An 18,526-nucleotide genomic window follows, 5' to 3' on the forward strand; every position below is an offset into this window, starting at 1 on the left:
TTTGTTGGTTTTTTTCAACACCGCCTCAATGCCATTTTGCTGCTGTGAGTTCTGTGGGTTGCATAAGGGAATGTTGCTCTGATTTAATTTGTATTTCCTTCTAGTTTCTGTTTTTTTCCATTTCTTATTTGCAGGGTTTCGTTGCCATTTTACCCTCCTTAATCTTTTGTATCTGTCATGCTCTACTTAATTATGTCCTGGTCTTGCCAGTTTTAGCTCTTGCCTCAGTTTCCATAGATCAGATGAAGCCAAGGTAGTTTGTAGCTTCCAAGCAGAAAAATGTTTTTTTGTCATGGAGATACACCTTGCAAAATCTGTCCCAAACCTCCCAAACCAGGCAACATTTGTGACCTGTCTCAAATCTCCATAAGGATTATGGTGATAGCAATGAATTTAATGAATACAGAGGATTAAGGATCTAAACATCACATCTTAAACACAAAACAAAGGGCTTTTAGCAACAGGAATACATGTGATGCTATTCCATTTCTGATTATTGTAAGCATTCAATTATTCAATTACCACGGTGGGATTTTTGAGGCCAGGAGTTGCCCTTTGCGTGTCCCTTTCAGCTCAGGGCATTCCGTAATTCCAGGATACCACCCTTGCAGGAGTCAGCAGATACAACAGACCACTTAGAAACTCCTCTTTATCGTTACTGTCACTTTTTTTCCTTTCCTTCCTTCAGATGATCACTCAAGAGTGAGGCTGCAGCTGCTGGATGGGGACCCTCACTCTGACTACATCAACGCCAATTACATCGACGTAAGGCTCCTGGACATTCCCCCTGTGACACACCCGCCTGTGACAAGCCTGCTTATGAATTTGGTGCCTCAGACACAGGGACAGGCTGTGGATCTGATATGAATGACAGCTGAACGTTGTACAAACATTGTGTTGTGACAGGGAGAAGGTTCTCAGTCTCCGGTTTATTTTGTCTGACCAATCTGGGCAGATGGAGATTTCCTGTGTTTGACAGATCCACCGGCATAAGTGGGACGTGGGCTAAATGATGGATGCAGAAATCAATATCAGCCCCTCACAATAGCATTAGCTGACATCAGAGACTTGCCAGCTACTCACAAAGTTGTGGTGCAGAAGGCGTGTATGTAAACAGACTGACTTTTTTTAAAGTGTTATAAAATGACATTGGAAAAGCAGCCTCTGTCTCACACACAGTGATCCAATGTACGTGCATTTCTTGAACGCAGCTCTTAAGTCTCAGCAACAGGAAATGTTTAGAATAGCTTCTTGAAAGGATAAAAGATGCCCTCAGAATTTTCATGGAGACAAATTCATACCTTTCTTCTTTTCAAACAAGAAGCTGTAGTGTTTTGCCTATCTGTTTTCAGTGTTACCTTCAGGTAACATAGGATTTGTGTTTCTTTGTGGAAATTCTTTAGAAGTTCCCCATTCCTGTCTTATGTTTGGCATGAAGAGATTGTGTTATTCATCTGAGGGAGATGCCTCACTTAAAATCTCTCAGGGCAGCCCAGTTGCCCATTCATTCATTCATTCATTCATTCATTCATTCATTCATTCATTCCATAACCAGTTAATTAAAATATATTACATAATTATACACTGTCCAGAGGGCAGCAGTTGGCACTTGGAAGGTATCAAATCCCTGGTGGGCTTTGTCTGAGCTGTGATTTCACAGACACTCATCTATTTTCTTTTTTTTTTTTCCAGGGGTACCATCGCCCTCGCCATTACATTGCAACTCAAGGCAAGTTCACTCTTGTATGTCTAAATATTTGTAAACCCACTGCTGGTTTACACTGTTGTAGGAGCTTTTTATGGGGTGACATCATCTGTTTTGAGGAACAACTGAGAATTTGTTATATGGGCAAAAGAGAGAAGGATATATAATTTTCCAGGATCTTTATGGCACTCAGACTTAAAACCTCAGCTGCAGGAATTGAAAATGTCACAGACTTAGAGGTGGCAGCACAGCCTAGAGTGTGTCATTTGTGCACGAAGTATGAGAGGACAGCTACAGGGGACTTTGTGGGTCTTGGGTTTACCCTGCTTGAGGAGGGCAGTGTGAATAAGCTGTGACTGATGAGCCTTTGAGGGGGGCTAGTAAGAAATGCATTTGAACCTTCTGTAAGTCACCTGAAGAGTTTCCTGTAAGAAAGGAAATAAGGTCAGGGAGAGGCTCCAGACTGCTAAACCTCTTGTGAGCACTGGTTGGTTGGCTATTGGAACCTAAATTTTTCTGGGGGAAACTTCAGGAAAGAGCTAATTTCTGCATGTTTCCTTCCTCCTTCATAATCAATCAGTATTGAACTGTGAAATGGTGTGCTGCATCAGGTGTGAATTACAACACAGCCTTAATACAGCTTCAGTGTGGGGTACATCCTTGTCCCATCACTTATACAGAGTTTCCTCCTGGAGCCATCACTTCTGTTGCCACCACGCTGGAACCTTAAATACCTGCTGGGAGGAAGGGTCTGACCCCGCAGAGAGCTCCAGGCTGTCAGTGTCTGTAACCCTGAATGACAGAGGGATGCTCTGAGAGCCAGCAGGATCCTGTGGGAACAGGACAAGGGCTGGAGAACAGCTGGAAGGGGTTATTGGCATTCCATGCACTCTCTTGAGATGTCCTTTCTGTCTTCTCTCCTGCCCCAGGGCCGATGCAAGAGACAGTGAAGGATTTCTGGAGAATGATTTGGCAAGAAAACTCTGCGAGTGTTGTCATGGTCACCAACCTGGTGGAAGTGGGCAGGGTAAGGTGCCACTCCCAATGTGTAAAACCAGGCCAGGGCTGTGTTTAACACAGCTGCTGCTCAGGAGAGCTCAGCAGCAAAATGCCTTTTGCTTCCTGCAGGAAGGGAATGAATTCATCCACCCTGGGTTTTTCTGTAAAATGCTGGGGTTTGTAATACTTAGCTGCTTCCCTTCCAGACTAATAAGGATCATGTTCCTGCTGTAAGTCTGGGCTTTGGCAGAGTTATACACATTTATGCTAGCTCAGAAGCTGTCTCCTTCCTCAGTACAGAAGGAAAAAATGTACTTCTGTAATAGTTATTCCTTATCTGATGGTTTGAATACTCCTCTACAAATCCAGAGGAGTGAGGATGTGTGACTGGTGCTCCAACTACCACAAGACTTCTTGGCATGAGAGTCCAAAGCCTGGAGTTCCTGAGGTCACTGTTCCTGGGGGTTGAGGTTTTTGTGGATCCTGAGACCACCCAGCAGTGTTGGCCTCCTAAACACCCAGCAATTCTCTCTCCTGGACTGACCAGGACCAGACATCCCTGTGTCAGCACAAGGCAATTCCCAATGGGACCAAACATGGATAGATCAAAAGGTGTAGGCTGGACCTCAGGAAATAAGAAGGCAGAATGTCTGAGGTGGTTTTCCCAGCATGGTTTTAGTTTTAGAGATGTTCTCAGCCAGAAACTGGAGTTCTTAAAAAAAATTTGTCTTGATGTTTGTCACTTTCCATTGCTTTGGTACTAAGAAAAATTTAAATTATCGTTTACTCCGAGCCATTAGTAATTCAGCTGCTTTGTGTTTGATTTCCCTTAGATCTCATGGTTGAATGCCAGCTGCTTCTGTTCATTTATTACTATTTATTCTATTTTACCTTCTACTGACACTTCAGTTCAAAATAAATGCCTCTGTGTAAAAGAAAAAAAAAAAAAACAAACAACAAAAAACCCACAACAAACCTACATTAATCATATTTAATATTTATAAAACCCCTTTCAATTATGACTGGAACCAGAACATGAAGCCTGCTTTGCTGCAGCTAATTGCTTCAGCTTTAGGTATTGTTCCAGTCTTCATGCTAGAGCATTTAATAACCTGATAGTCTTTGTTAGCCTAAATATCCCTTCTGGAGCTTCACAGCCTTGCTTTTATTTCTTTTGGTGGTTTTGCACATGGCTCCTAGAACTGGCTAAGCTGGGGTATGTTTACCTGCTCAGGAGATTTCTCTCTTGAGCTTTAACCTAAGCCTGTCACAGCTGGTAAAATGCCAAGTTTGTGTCCACATCTGATAAAGAAAGCTCAGAGTCAAACAAATTCAGTGTCTCAACACATATCCCACAATCCCCATGCACTGAAATTCTTTGGCTAAAGAGAGAGAGTTCAGAATTACAGGAGCAGTAGCAAAGAATTTTCTCAAGAGGGATGGTGGTGGTGACTGCCAGGTGTTCTGTACATCTGATATGGGCCAGGCATGTATGGAAATTCAAAGATTAAAAAAAAAATCTAAATGCATCCTTTGCATTTTTATGGACAACAAAGGGAACTTTAAAAAAGTCCTGCCTGTGGTTTCTATGTATGGTAAAGGAATTTTGATCTAATTTATACAGTGAATTTTGGCAAAGAAAGCCCAATTTTCTTTGGCTTCAGCTTGAAAGTGGAGGAAAATGTAGGTCAGCCCTGACTCAACTTGAACTGGTTCCTCTCAATATTTTCCTTTTGCCCCCAGGTGAAGTGTGTTCGATACTGGCCAGATGACACAGAAGTCTATGGAGATATTAAAGTCACATTAATTGAGACAGAGCCATTGGCAGAGTATGTCATACGTACCTTCACTGTCCAAAAGGTAAGCAGGTCTTCAGGCAGCTGAAATGGTGACACACTTCATTTGTGCTCAGAAACTCTGGGAAACACATCCAGAACACTCTTGGAGATGGGAGCTGTGCTATTTGGACAAGCTTCACTTCAGCAAACTAAATTTTTGACAGGGATTCCATTTTTGAACAAATGATTTTACAGGAACATCTTGATGTAGCCACGAAAGTAGAATCCACAGTGCATAAAGTTTAACTGCATCCAAAAGGCAGCAGATAGCTGATGGTATGCCAGGAATAATAACTGCCTTGTTTCACAGTGGCAAATGGCAGAGGAAAAAAGGTACCACTTAAACTGGATGCCAGATAGGGTCCCTTTTCATCAGAAATGAGAATATAATAAAAGCAAGAGTATAAAAACTATCCCCAAACCAGCAGGATTTGGAAGATTTTGTTACTTGTAATTAGAAATTGGAAGTCTAAGTGTCAGAGTATTCCAGGTCTGTCCAAATCACTTTCCAAACACTCAGTAAGTGGTTCTAAAGCTTTTCCAAAATTCCTGCTCAATGAACTTCAGCCACGCTGGGAATATTGTTTCAGTTTTCTGATACATCAGTTCCATATTTCATTAAATCATTGAAAAATGTGGTGAGAAATGCTAATGCCAAAATCTGACAGGCCAGAGGAGCTGCTGCTGGATTACACCCACATTTCCTGTACGATAAAAAACAGCTGACCCAGAGTTCTGGGTTACCCTTTGTGGGGCAGATAAAGGTGTGATTTCCACATACCAACAACTTGCTCTCCCCAGAAAAGATGGTTCTGGCTACCAATTCCTGTCCTTTTCACTGCCAGCAGCATCTCAAACTGAGAATTTTTGGCAGGAGGTGGCAAAAAATCTGCTGTTACCTGGGGCATGCCCACTCTCGGCGTGTTCATTCCCCAGATTCTTGCTTCAGTGGCTCAATCAAGATTTAAGAGTGATTTTTTGGTGGTTTATGGCTGTGGGTGAGCACAGCCATGGAGTGCTAGGACTGAGGTCACCCTGATGAGGTGGGTATGAGCTCTGAGAGCACAGGTTGGAACTGAAAACCTGCACCCACCTTCCCAGCCCTCAGGTGAGCATTACCCTCTTCACTGGGATCTGGAATTTGGTTGAAAATGTTTTTAGAATCAACAGCAGCTTGGGACACGTTTCCATGCATAGTGAGAGCTCAGTGCTTGTTATCCTTCTGCACGAGGGAAGGCAGCAGGGAGCAGAATATGCTGATTGGAGTCTGATGGGAGAGAAATAGAGGCTGTGTTGTCTCCTCAGAAAGGCTACCATGAGATCCGGGAGATTCGGCAGTTCCACTTCACCAGCTGGCCGGACCACGGCGTGCCCTGCTACGCCACGGGGCTCCTGGGCTTCGTCCGCCAGGTCAAGTTCCTCAACCCCCCCGAGGCAGGACCCATCGTGGTGCACTGCAGGTAGGCCAGCTCTCCACCTGAGCCCCTCCTCCAGCAGCTTTCCTCTCTTTTCTTCTCGCCTGGCAATAACCAGCAGCTGTTTCAGGCTATCATTTGTGGGCCTCGCTGAAGCAGAGCTGGCTGTCCCAAAATCTCACCCCTAATCCATTCCATCCACAGGGAATTGCCTCTAGTTCCCATTCCATGTCTTGAGAAAGAGAAAGTATATCCCACAACTACCTTAAAAAGGAAAATCAATTAAACCTTATCTTTTCTAAGCAGTTTTGGATTGGGTGGGTGTTTTGTTTTGTTGGAAAATTTTATATTTTTTTTTAGCAAGCAGTGAGTCAGTTTTATAATCAAGTAATGCTAAGCCTGAGGAGTTGGCAGAAGAGATTTCATTTACAGCTGAGGGCCTGAGTTTGCTGCTTTGGTGCCATGGTACGGGGCTGGCCCTGGAAGGTGTCTGAACCTGAATCATTGTCACCAAGAAAGCAAGGAGAGATTTTTCATCCTTCCCATTTTAATGAATAAATGCCATTTCCTCTACGTTATTTATCTGCTTTTGAATTTTAATGACTTGCTTTAAGTGGTAATTACCAAATTCTCCCCACTGATGCCTGGCTGGATAAGATCACTGTTCGATATTTATGAAGTGCCAGGATCCTCTAAATATAGAACTGTTAAAACTATTTGTTAAAATTCTGAAAAGCTGAGAGATAAAGGGAGAGGAAATGCCACTTATTCATTAAAATTCTGCAAATGAAAAATATCTTCTCACTATTCAGCAGTTGATTAATCTGGTCCATTAATTTATGGTCATTCATATCTCCTTGCTTTCGGCTCTGGTGGAGTTTTCAGTGCAGCTGAAGTTTCCCTGGTTTGAGCAGAGTTCTGCTTCCTTCAGAGTAATGTGAAGAGACGTTCTCCTCTCTCCATCCTTCACACCTAAGCAGCTTGGATGATTTCCCAGAGGGGAAGGAGGACATGATGACAACACAGTTTTGCAGGAGATGGCCCAATTCTCACAAGCAGTGGGGAGCTCTGAACTGAAGGGTTCAAGTAGCCTCAAGCTCCTTTCTCTGTGATTTACAATCCATAACTTCAAATCACCCTCCTCAGGGTCCAAACTCCTCTGGATTCCAAAGGGAAAAGAAGCATTTGAGGTGGAGGACTGAGCTCCTTTCATCATACCCACTGGAGTAAATGTATGCATGCCTTCTGGAGAGTCCCAGGGAAGAAAATTTCGGGAATTGTGTCTGTTTTGTACAGGTGACCTGACCTGTAAAATTATAATGAGTATTTTTGCAATATTTTGTTGATGTTCAATAACACAAAGCTTTTGTTTCTGCTTCCCTTTCAAGAAATACTATTTCCCCTCATTTTCTTAAATCCTACAACAGGAAAATGAATCCTGCAGGGAGCGGGAGCAGCTCCCAGGAGGAGATGGCAGTGTGTGTGCTGCTGCTATTCTCTCCTCCACAGAGCCCTGCCTCTCCACGGCCCCTTGGTCACACTGATCCTCCTGCTTTTTTCTTTTCCAGTGCTGGGGCAGGGAGGACAGGGTGCTTTATTGCCATTGACATCATGCTGGACATGGCAGAGAACGAGGGCGTGGTGGATATTTTCAACTGCGTGCGAGAGCTGCGCTCCCAAAGGGTCAATTTGGTGCAGACAGAGGTGGGTGCCAGCAGCTCTCCCTGCACGAGGTGCTGCTTTCCTGTCAGCTTCTCTGCCCAGCAGTTTCTGAAGTCAACACTGTGCCTTGATTATGCAGAACTTTTGGTGGCTAAGCATGCCCGGATTTGCACCGAATCAATTCACTGGCAGCTACCCAGGGCCTCCAAGACAGGAGGGCAAACCTCGAAGTTTAGGTCTGTGCATTGCTGATTAATTTTATTCTCATAGTAGGAAAAAAGAGCTCCTGAAACCTCTCATGACTCATTCATAGGAACACTTCAGGCTCCAGTAGTACCTAGTGTATATCAATTACAAGCTAAGCAAACAAAACGTCTTTGATTCAAGCTTTGGGTGCTGATTAAGCAAGGTGCTCCATCACACAGTGTCTGGCAGCTGCACAAACTCCTGTGGAACTGTTATCCTGTTGCACAGGTTTTATGTGTGTCCCTTAACCCCTTCCCTTCCTGAAGGACAGGACAATAGTCTGGAACAGAGAGGGGCTGTTAACTTTGTTGGACTTCCCATATTTACTTTAGGGAAAGAGTTTTACCCAAAATACCCAGAACCCAGAAGAAACCTATTAGTTCTGTACAGCTGTGCCAGAGAAGGTTAAATTGTATTTTAGGAAAAGTTTCTTAATTTAAAGAGTTGTCCAGCCTTGGCACAGCTGCCCAGGACAGTGGTGGAATCACCACCCTTGCAAGAATCTAACAGACATGCAGATGTGACACATGGGGATATGTTCAGTGGTGAATTTGGCAGTGCTGGGATAGACTCAGTGATCTTAGAGGTCTTTTCCAGCCTAAACAATTCTGTGATTCTCTGGTGTTATTGGAGGTGACCATTGCCTTGTGGGCAGAGAGGCTTTACACCCTGATGTCCTCCTCAGCCCACCCCCATTTTGTCCCAACATTCCTGAGAGTGCTGATTCCCCATTTTCCTTGTAAATCTGAAATGAGTGAGACCTCACATTCAATGATGGATGAAATATGCTCACAAAGCTGTCACACAGCACACTGTGTAATTTGTCTCCACGTGAAACAGAGCCAAATATGCATATTGGGCATGACTTAAGATAAAATGAAGAGTGATATTTCATGATCTATATTAAAAATGTAATTTTAATATCTCCTCCCCTGTGCAGGAGCAGTACGTGTTTGTCCATGATGCCATTTTGGAGGCATGTCTCTGTGGCAACACAGCCATTCCAGTCTGTGAGTTCAGATCCATATATTACAACATCAGCAGACTGGATCCACAGACCAATTCCAGCCAGATAAAAGATGAGTTTCAGGTAATTTCATATGTCTCAGTCACTGCAGTTGGTGTATTGAAGATGTTTAATCAATTTCTGTGTGTTATTTTGTGATTTCCAGCAGAGCAGACAAGGGGGACACTGAGCCAGGGTCTGATTTCAGTTGATTTTTGTTGTTGTACTACTGGGTCAGGCATTGTTTTTAAGCATGGACTATTCAGCCTTCAGCAAGGAAAAAATTGTCCCCATCACTCCAGTAGAGCAAGGGTACTAATTTTCACACATAATGTTGTACTTCTTATTTTAATGAGCTTTGTGTTGTTCGTTTCCTTCCATAATTTATACAGAAACATTTATGCCTCAAGGTGCCTTATTATCCATTCTTGTGGCTCATATGGTGCTTCCAAGCTTTGACAATCAACTTGTTGACAACCTTCCACACAGGAGAGAGAGGGAGCTCAGTGAGCATTATTTTGGCTATTGCTAATTTTCAATTAAATATGAATGAATCCCTCAGTTCACTGCAGATGTTTTGCCAGGTACATGGTGAGGAGACCCAAAATGATGGACAGTAAAACTCACAAGTGCTCCATTAGTGCTCTTTGCCCAGGGCAAGCAACAAAATGTGGGCCCCTCCTTTGTTTCCTGTCCCTGTTGCTTATCCCACCCTGGTAAATGGGCTTGGGACACTCCAGCCATGGGCCCTGTGCAGTTGTTCCTCTCACAAAGTGGAGAATTCACCCAGAATTCTGAACACTGAACTAAGTTTTCCTGTCTTATTCCCCATGAATCTATAATTCTTTAGTGTGAGGCTGAAGAGACCCTGGCACAGGGTGCCCAGAGAAGCTGTGGCTGCCCCTGGATCCCTGGAAGTGTCCAAGGCCTGATTGGATGGGGCTTGGAGCACCTTGGGATAGTGGAAGTTGTCCCTGCCCATGGCAGGGGTGGAATAGATGGGCTTTAAAGTCTCTTCCAAATCAAAAAATTCTGTGGATCTATGAGTTTGAGCCAGCATCAATGTGGGGAAAAAACAAGGCTGTGGGAAAACTGGAGCAAGGTGAGTTTGATAGGAAAGAAAGAGACATCTACAATTTGTTGAGGCCACTCATAGTCAGAGTAAAAAAGTGGAGATTGCTTTAATTGCTTTTCCTCTCCCAGGAAAGTGTCTTTTGCAGCAAGAAGATGTCTTTTGGGATCCCCAGCCTGAGTCAGAGGTTTCTTTTCCTCCCTCTCTATGTAAAGGCAGAATGTGTGTCTTTTATTTGAAGCCTTACAGGGGATCATCGAGGTTGGTATAGTGAGATAAAGAATGTGGATCCCAACTGATGGCAGTTCAATTAAAAAAAGATCTGGTTCTGTCAAGTGATAGCAGGTCTGTAAAAGTGTTTCTGGTTTGGCATGAAGGAGCCAGAACCGAACTTCATCAAATGCTGTTTAAAAAAAAAACACCATTAAAAAAACAGCCACCGCTTGCTGGGTGTATTTTGTCATGATATGAGACAGGATTTGTCACCTCTGTGCTTGTTCTTTTGAGCTGCCAGGGGCTGGCAGCTCCTGTGGGAAGGAACTGCTCCACTGTGCTTTGCATAAGAGGTTCAGTGTCTGTCTTGTTGTAGAATCTATTTTTACAGGATTTTGGCTCAGAGCGTTCCTCAGCCCTGATTGTCTGGATTTAATGCAAAAGCTGGTATCTCTGCTGCAATCTTTAGGAACCAGTTGATATAACTATAGATCTGTGTTTGCAGTTTGTGGTATTTAGGTCCCACTGGCCCTGAGGTAAGGCTGTATGTATTTCTCATGCTCTACATGTTGTCTGGACATACGAAAGCTCACTCTGGAGATGTTTTGTAATCTGAATCAGTACAGGAACAAGAGAGAGAGGGGAGTATCATAAAATAGGCAGGAGTAAATCACTAGCAAGTTACCTGCCTGATTATCTGCACTGTCAGAGATCTGAGATTCCATGTTGTTTCCCCAGCCAGACTCCCTGCTTTCCATCTCCAGACAATGTAGAACCTGAATAATTTAGAGCAACTATATTATTTCAAGTTTTATACTTTGACACATTCTTTTATCTTGTATTGTTTGACCTTCCTCTTTTCTTCATTCATAACCTCTCTGTGGCAGAAGTCTAGCTTTTCGGGTTTTTTTGGGGATTTTTTTGGCCTGTAAATATTTTGTATTCTTCTGGCTGCAGAGAGTTCACTGTTGGACTCCATGAGCTTTACTCAGGAAGGGGAGATGCAAAAGTGAAAATACAATGACATCAGACAGCCATTGATCTATCACCACTTAAGCACTGGTGCTAAGATACCTTCACTTTGATTTCTGAGTTTTGATCCTTGCAGACCAACCTGGACTGGTTTGTCAGGAGGCCTCCACAATGGGGAACACAAAAGTAAAATAGATTTAAAGAAACATATTCTGTCAAGCTGTGGAAAAGGCAGATAACAGTCAGAGACTGACAGCAAGGCCCCAGAGATTAGGTATGACTATGTAAGTGAAGCATCCTATGTGTCACTTCAAAAGGAAAGTAGCAATCTAAGTAATATATAAAACAAATAGACCTTTCTGTTCAAAAACCTCAAAACGACATTTCATCGTAGGTTTTTATAAGGTAAGTCAGTAGTTTGAGGCATCACCAAAGGCTCTGAACAGTCTGACCTGCTGGGTGGTCAATACTCAGGGTACACCTGCACAGGCCCACCTGAAGAGGGGGAGGATTTGTGCTTCCACACAAACAAATCTGTGCTTCCATCCTTTCCTTTTACCAAGGATGGTAGAAACAGGAGGTAGTTTCACTCCATCACCAGCTCAAATCTGCATCTTATACCTGTGACACCTATTTCCAGCCTCTAGGAAAGAACAGGAATGTTATCTGGCTGCTGCTCTGTGGGTTTAGAACTGGAAATGTTTGGGACGTCTATAGTGCTTTCAATTTTTGCTGGAGCTAACAATGTTTGGAAGAGTTCCTCAGGACAATCTGCAAAACACAACGTGTTACAACAGCAACAAGCTTCTTAGTGCTTCTTCCTTTTTGTCTCTGGGATGCCAAAGTTCTTAAGCTGAGTAACACAGAGTCCCCAGGCAGGTGCAAAGGAGAGCCCTTTATTACAAAAAACAGGCCTTTTTAAGCAGTTACACCCCATTTAAGCACAATAAATGTAATTCAACCAATCACCGTAAACCACCAAGTGAGCACGTGGTGGTTCTGTAACTTGTTTTTCTACCTCTAATTCAGCTGAGTCACTTTCCCACAGCCCTTTTCTGCTTAGCTGAAGTAGCAGGCCTGAGCCATGATTTTGCAAGGCTATCAAGGCCCTTATTTTATAAGTCTTTACCTATATGCAACAGCCAAAGCTGCTACTCTGAGTCCCTTTAAAGCAAACGTATTCCTCATATGGCAGAACCAGAGGACAGAGTCTCAAGCTGTGCCACGGGAAATATAGGTTGGATGTTAGGAAAAAGTTTTTCACTGAAAGAATGATAAAGTTCTGGAATGGCTGCCCGGGGAGGTGGTGTATTGAAGCAGGGACCTTTGAAGGGGGAATAACCCTCTCTGACTCCATGTTGCAGAAGGCTGAATAAATTGCTTTTATTAAGCTAATTATATTACATTAATACTATACTATACTAGAACTATAGCATATTAAAAAGATACTAAAGAAAAACCCGTGACTGTCTCCAGACAGTCAGGACACAGCTTTGACCCAATTGGCCAATCAACCCAAACATCCATCACCAGTGTCCAATTAACAAATCACTCTTGGGTAAACAATCTCCATAACACATTCCACATGTGCCAAACAACAGGAGCAGCCAATAGAGATAAGAATTGTTTTCTTCTTTCTCTGGGCGTTCTCACTGCGTCTCACAGCTTCCCAGGAAAAATCCTGGGAGAGAGAATCATGTCTCTCTCTGTTCAGAGAATGTGAATTCTGCAGTGGTGGAGTCACCATCCCTGGGTGTGTTTGAAACAAGACTGGGTGTGGCACTGGTTCAGTTGAGGTGTTGGGGCTGGGTTGGACTCAGTTGTCTTGGCAGTCTCTTCCAACCTCGTGACTCTGTGATTCTTGGAAGTGAACTGCAAGGCACTCAGCCTGTTTGTGTCCTTGTTCCCCTCTCCCTGCCCTGCCCAGACCCTGAACATCGTGACGCCGCGGGTGCGGCCGGAGGACTGCAGCATCGGGCTGCTGCCCCGCAACCACGACAAGAACCGCTGCATGGACGTGCTGCCCCTGGACCGCTGCCTGCCCTTCCTCATCTCCGTGGATGGGGAGTCCAGCAACTACATCAATGCTGCACTCATGGATGTAAGCACTGCTCTGGCACGCCCAGCGCGGCCCCCCATGACTTTATTCTCTCTCATGATGTTTTTCTGGGAGAATGGATCTAAAGAAAAATACTTAGCTGTAGTTTCTGAGTCTGGTATCTCCAAATTGGGCAAAAGACATGAATTTTCTCTTTGTCACCAAAATATGTCCTCTAGAGTATGGTTATCCCAGGGAAGTGGTCACAGCAGCAGCCTGACAGAGTTCAAGAGGCTTTCAGACAATACTTTTGGGCCCTCTTGGGGATGCTGCTGTGCATGGCCAGGAGCTGGACTCCATGATCCTTGAGGGTCCATTCCAACTCAGCATATTCTGTTACATGCTGTTATTCTGCGATCACACACCCTAGTTCTGCACCACATTGGTAGAAAATTTTTGGCAAAGGCATCCCTCATTGTGCAGTCTGAGGCTGGATCACAGGAAGGTAGATGCACAAAAAAGTGGGGGGACAGCTCTTCCCATACACTGGTTTTGTATCCTTTGGGAAGAGAAAAGTTTGCCAGGTCAGCTGTTTGAAAAGGATAATTTGCAGTGTGGAGTGAGTGATTGATATGATTCTATGCAGTTAAGACTGTGGGAGTGCAGGGATCAAATGTGCAAAATATTTTCAGGCTAAAGGATGTGAGTTGAGCTGATGTGACTCTGTCCGAAGGCGTTTTCCCTTGCTTTGTTTATAGCCTGGAATCTCACAGCACGGGTCATTTGTGGAGGATGAATTATGTTGATGGCTTCTTTTTGCTGTGCTGCCTTTGGACACAAATGTCTTTAAAGCCACTAATTATTGCAGTTGGAGTATGTGTAAATATGATCCAGGGTGAAATGCCATCATTTTTTCCCTGGCAGCAGCAGGGTCTCTGTTTTTTAATTTTGTCTGTTCTTCAATCTTTGGGAAACAGCGATGCTGTTGCATTTAAGATATTCAGTCAAACGGTCACAGAATTTATTTTAGATTTTTTCAGCAAGATTGTGATGTTTTCATTGCAAACATGCCTAAGGAATCTTGTTTTTTTCAAAGTGTGTTTAGTGCTGTTGCACATCTGCAGAAGCACAATCCAGTCTTTGGTTTCTTAGGGATTGGGAATGTTTGGACATTTTAGCCCTCGTTACCTCAAATCACTTTGCTAATATTTGGATCCTTCCCCAAAAAATTCCAGTGGATTAATTTCTTTTAGTACAAAGCAATTTTTCACCTGTCATTGAAATTCAGCTGCTATGATGTTCTTTGGCTCTCCTTTATCTTTCCATAAAGGATTCAGGAACTTCTGGGGACAAAAATAATCACAGGGGAACAGCCAGAATCCTACATTTTCACAGCTGTTCTTGCTGAGGTGTGAAGTCTTGTACTGAGCAGGGACTCTTAGAGGACACCCTCCATCCATCCCATATTGCCCTGAAAGGAGCAAAAGTGTCCCTCAACCTCCTCTAAAACAATGGAATATAATCTTAAGAAATGAGACTTAAGTCACATCATGAGTCAAGCCATGAAGAAGGGATGATAAATTTGTGTTTGATCCATGGGGTTCAGAGAAAAACAATCATTTATGTGTCCCTAACATCATCATTGCCCCACAATCTCACACATGTTCTCTTGCATGAGTAATTCACACCTCTGTGTCACCTTCCCTTTGAAGTAGGACAGTGAAACTGGGTCCTCACCTGTAGCAAGGAGCTGGGGAGGGTTTCTTTTTCTCCTAATGGCAAACCCCACAAGCACTCGTGAGCTTCAGCCAAGAGTTTAGCTAGATTTGCTACTGGCACATCATGAAAAAAACCATAGCAGGAACATTCTGGTGTTTAATTAAGAGATAAACCTCAGTATTTTATTTGCCACTCTGTTGCCACCACTGTCTGGTATTTCACAACTTTTGACCCATTCTAGTGTTTCTAGATGTGGAATACAGACTGGGGAAAAAGACAAAAGGCAATTCCAGATGAATTTCCCAAGAAATCCTTTTGTTTTCCTTTTCTGTACATCATGTCCCACCACCCTCCTCACACGTGCACACTCAGAAGCCCCTTTTTCCCTGCCCAGCAGTTCCACCCACATCTGCCTCACATGGAGGAGAAAAGGCAAACCCCACAATGGGCAGCTTAATACTTCAGGATTTCATTTATTTCTTCACTTTAAATCCAAAATTGTATTCTGCTGGAGGGTTTTTTTTTTGTGCTTTTTTGTTTTCTTTACCCCAGAATTAGTGTGCCTTTTGATTCAAGTCTGTTTCACAGATGTACAGCACAAAGGACTGTGCAGTTTCCAGGCTTATTTAAGCCTTGCCTGCCGTGGTTGGGAAGCGATAAAGTTTTCAGCTTGTTGCCTTTCATCCCAAACATTCATTAACTCAGCCCTGCAGAGGTTGGGAGCACAGCTCCACCCCTTCGTGCTTAGAGAGACTGAGGTCAGGGGGCCTTTTTGAGGTGAAAGAATAACATCAGAAATTAAATGCCAATGTCACAGGCTCTGACTGCTGTTCATAAAGGATGGCTGGTATCCAAACGTGCCACCTCTGTCACACTGCACCCCCAGGCAGCCCCAGCAGACGGGGCTAATCCCTTCTGGAGTTCCTCGAGGCTGCTGCAGCAAAGGAGAACATTTGCTTCCAGCTGTTTTCCTTCCAATTATTTATATTACTGATAGTCATAGTAGTAGTAATAGTAGAATTAGCATTATTTGCTGAGTCTCAAAATATAAATAATTGATTTGGGTAATCTCTGCTCTTGTGACACTTCTTTAATGAAATGTCTTTATTGGGAGCAGAAGAATCCCATTACGAGGCGTTCATTCATTGTGGAGCGATAACAAGGAGCAGGAGATGTGATTTGTATAATCTGGTTAAATGGCTCAGACTGCCTCCCCACAGCCTCCCGGGTATAATATTCCTTTGAATAAAAGTTGATTGATTTTTCTTTTTTTTTCTTTTTTTTTTTAACTAATCTTACTCTTTTGTTAGAGCCACAAGCAGCCTGCTGCCTTCATTGTCACCCAGCACCCCTTGCCCAACACCATCACAGATTTCTGGAGGCTGGTGTTTGATTACAACTGCTCCTCCGTGGTGATGCTCAACGAGATGGATGCAGCACAGGTGAGTGGCTCTTCATTCCTGGCATGTCACTCCCTTCTCAAATCCAGGGGGTTTGCAGAGAGTCCCTGCTGTCATTTTATTGGGGTGGGTGCCCTCCCACCCCAATAAATAAATGACGGGGAGCTGGAAAGTAATAGGTGATGTTTTGGGTTTTTAATGGAGAGTAAGTCCATATGCCTGGCTCTTTGTAAGCTAGTTCTTATTGTAATTAACAGGGATCATAGAAGGATTTGGATAGGACGGGATCTTAAAGACCATCTTACTTCAACCATGGGCAGGGACACCTCCCACTATCCCAGGGTGCTCCAAACCCCATCCAACCTGGCCTTGGACACTTTCAGGAATCCAGGCACAGCCACAGCTTCTCTGGGAACCTGTCCCAGGGCCTCACCATCCTCACAGGGAGGAATGTCTTCCTGATATCCCATCTAATCTGCCCTCCTTCAGATTAATGCTATTCCCCTTTTTCCTATCACTCCACACCCTTCCCCCTCCAGCCTTCCTGTAAGCCCCTTTTATGTACTGGAAAGTTGCTATAAAGTCTCCCCATTTATTATATAAATATTTTGATATAAAATTATGTAAAATATAGTTCAAAGTATCAAAAAGTTTTATATACATACTTTGTCTATTACAGAATTACTTTGTGTTTGCTGGCCAAAATTTCCCTCCCAAACCCACTTTCTCCCCTTTCATATTTTTGTCTGTGTTTGGTTCAGGAAAATGCGCCCTACTGCAGCCCCAGAGTGCTTCATGCTTGCCTTTTTCATATGGCATTTCTAGAAGAATAAAACCAAGAGAGCTGAAATAATTTGAAGGATTTTCCCCTGAGATTTCTGAGTATGATCCTGTAGTACTGAGAAATGTGCTTTGCACAGTTTGAGAATAATATAGTCCTTTTATCTCTTTTTTCTTTTTCTTTTTAATTCCATGTCTAAGTTGGATTTTGGCTACTGGACACAACATTATTTTTAGCATTTGAGCTTGCCAGGGAGGAGCTTTTGCCATTCCTCCTGCCCTGCTGTCTCCAGCCACCTTGCTGATGAGTGGCAGAGGATGACAGCTTTCAAAAAGGTCTAATCATGCAATTTGTGTGGAGAGTGCATTTGGCATGGTTAATTCACCCATTACAGCCCTTGTTCAATGAGAGGAGAGGAGCCCTCAACAGTTGGTACTTCATGGATTCGTTTTTCATTTGTCTTACCACACTGGAAGGCAGTGAATTACCGGTCTCTTTTCTGGATGGTGATGGAGAAGCCAATCACCCCAGTCCTCAAGGGGATGTCCCATCAGAGGGAACTCGGTGGGATTCCACTCCAGCCCCAGGGACAGCTTTGTTCAGCAGTGGGTTCTCCTGGTGCCCTGCAGAGTCCCACCACTCTGTGAGGAGCCAGAGGTCCTCTGTATCTTCTGTTTTCCTCTTCCATCTCCTTGATTCTGCATCTTGGCATTGAATCCAGAGACAAATTTCACCTTTTTTTTTCCCTGACACTTCAAAGCAAAACCCATCTTTTTCTGGAAATGACACACTTTCTCACACTTGGTTCTGGGATAACACAAACCTTTCAGCCCCAGCCAGTGTAATTCTTGTGACTATCTTTCTGCACAAAGCTTAAATTTTTTTCCTAGCAAAGTTTTGCTGCTATGATGTGGTCTGTAGGCACAGAAAAGGGGATTTGGCAGTGCATGAAGTCACTTTGACAGTTTCTGTAGCACAGTGTCACCTCCCTCGAGAGTGCAGCCAATGCCAGAACACCCAGGTGGCACTGGAAGTTAAGGGGGATTTTAAAGTTTGTATTTTATGAGCTCCCAGGACACCGTGAGACAGTTTGATATCACCGAATCATTTGGGGTGGAAAAGACCTCTAAGATCATTGAGTCCAGCTGTTACCTCAGCACTGCCAAGGCCCATGCCCAAGTGCCATATCTACACATCTTTTAAATACCTCCAGGGATGGTGACTCCACCACTGCTCTGGGCAGCTGTTCCATTGATCACCCTTTCAGTGAAGACACTTTCCCTAATAGCCAATCTAAGCTTCCCCTGGCACAGTTTGAAGCTGTTTCCTCTCATCCTGTCCCTTGTTCCTTGGGAACAGAGCCTGCCCCCAACCTGGCTGCACACTGAGGGATTTGTGGAGAGTGAGAGGGTTTCCCCCCTAAGCCTCCTTTTCTCCAGGCTGGGCCCCTTTCCCAGCTC

At 43.8% G+C, this 18,526-nt stretch overlaps 1 protein-coding gene across 1 annotated transcript in view; it reads left to right on the forward strand.

Annotated features, from left to right (window-relative positions):
• Positions 1–18,526, forward strand: part of PTPRT (protein tyrosine phosphatase receptor type T) — a 435,197-nt gene that overhangs the window by 411,221 nt on the left and 5,450 nt on the right. The window contains exons 22-30 of the mRNA XM_053992839.1: positions 689–765; positions 1,693–1,729; positions 2,635–2,732; positions 4,448–4,564; positions 5,848–6,002; positions 7,526–7,661; positions 8,806–8,955; positions 13,056–13,229; positions 16,196–16,327. Coding sequence (XP_053848814.1) covers positions 689–765; positions 1,693–1,729; positions 2,635–2,732; positions 4,448–4,564; positions 5,848–6,002; positions 7,526–7,661; positions 8,806–8,955; positions 13,056–13,229; positions 16,196–16,327 — 1,076 coding nt within the window. The remainder of the gene's footprint in view (positions 1–688; positions 766–1,692; positions 1,730–2,634; positions 2,733–4,447; positions 4,565–5,847; positions 6,003–7,525; positions 7,662–8,805; positions 8,956–13,055; positions 13,230–16,195; positions 16,328–18,526) is intronic.

The sequence above is a fragment of the Vidua macroura genome, chromosome 17, assembly GCF_024509145.1.
Source record: "Vidua macroura isolate BioBank_ID:100142 chromosome 17, ASM2450914v1, whole genome shotgun sequence".
Classification (NCBI taxonomy): domain Eukaryota; kingdom Metazoa; phylum Chordata; class Aves; order Passeriformes; family Viduidae; genus Vidua; species Vidua macroura.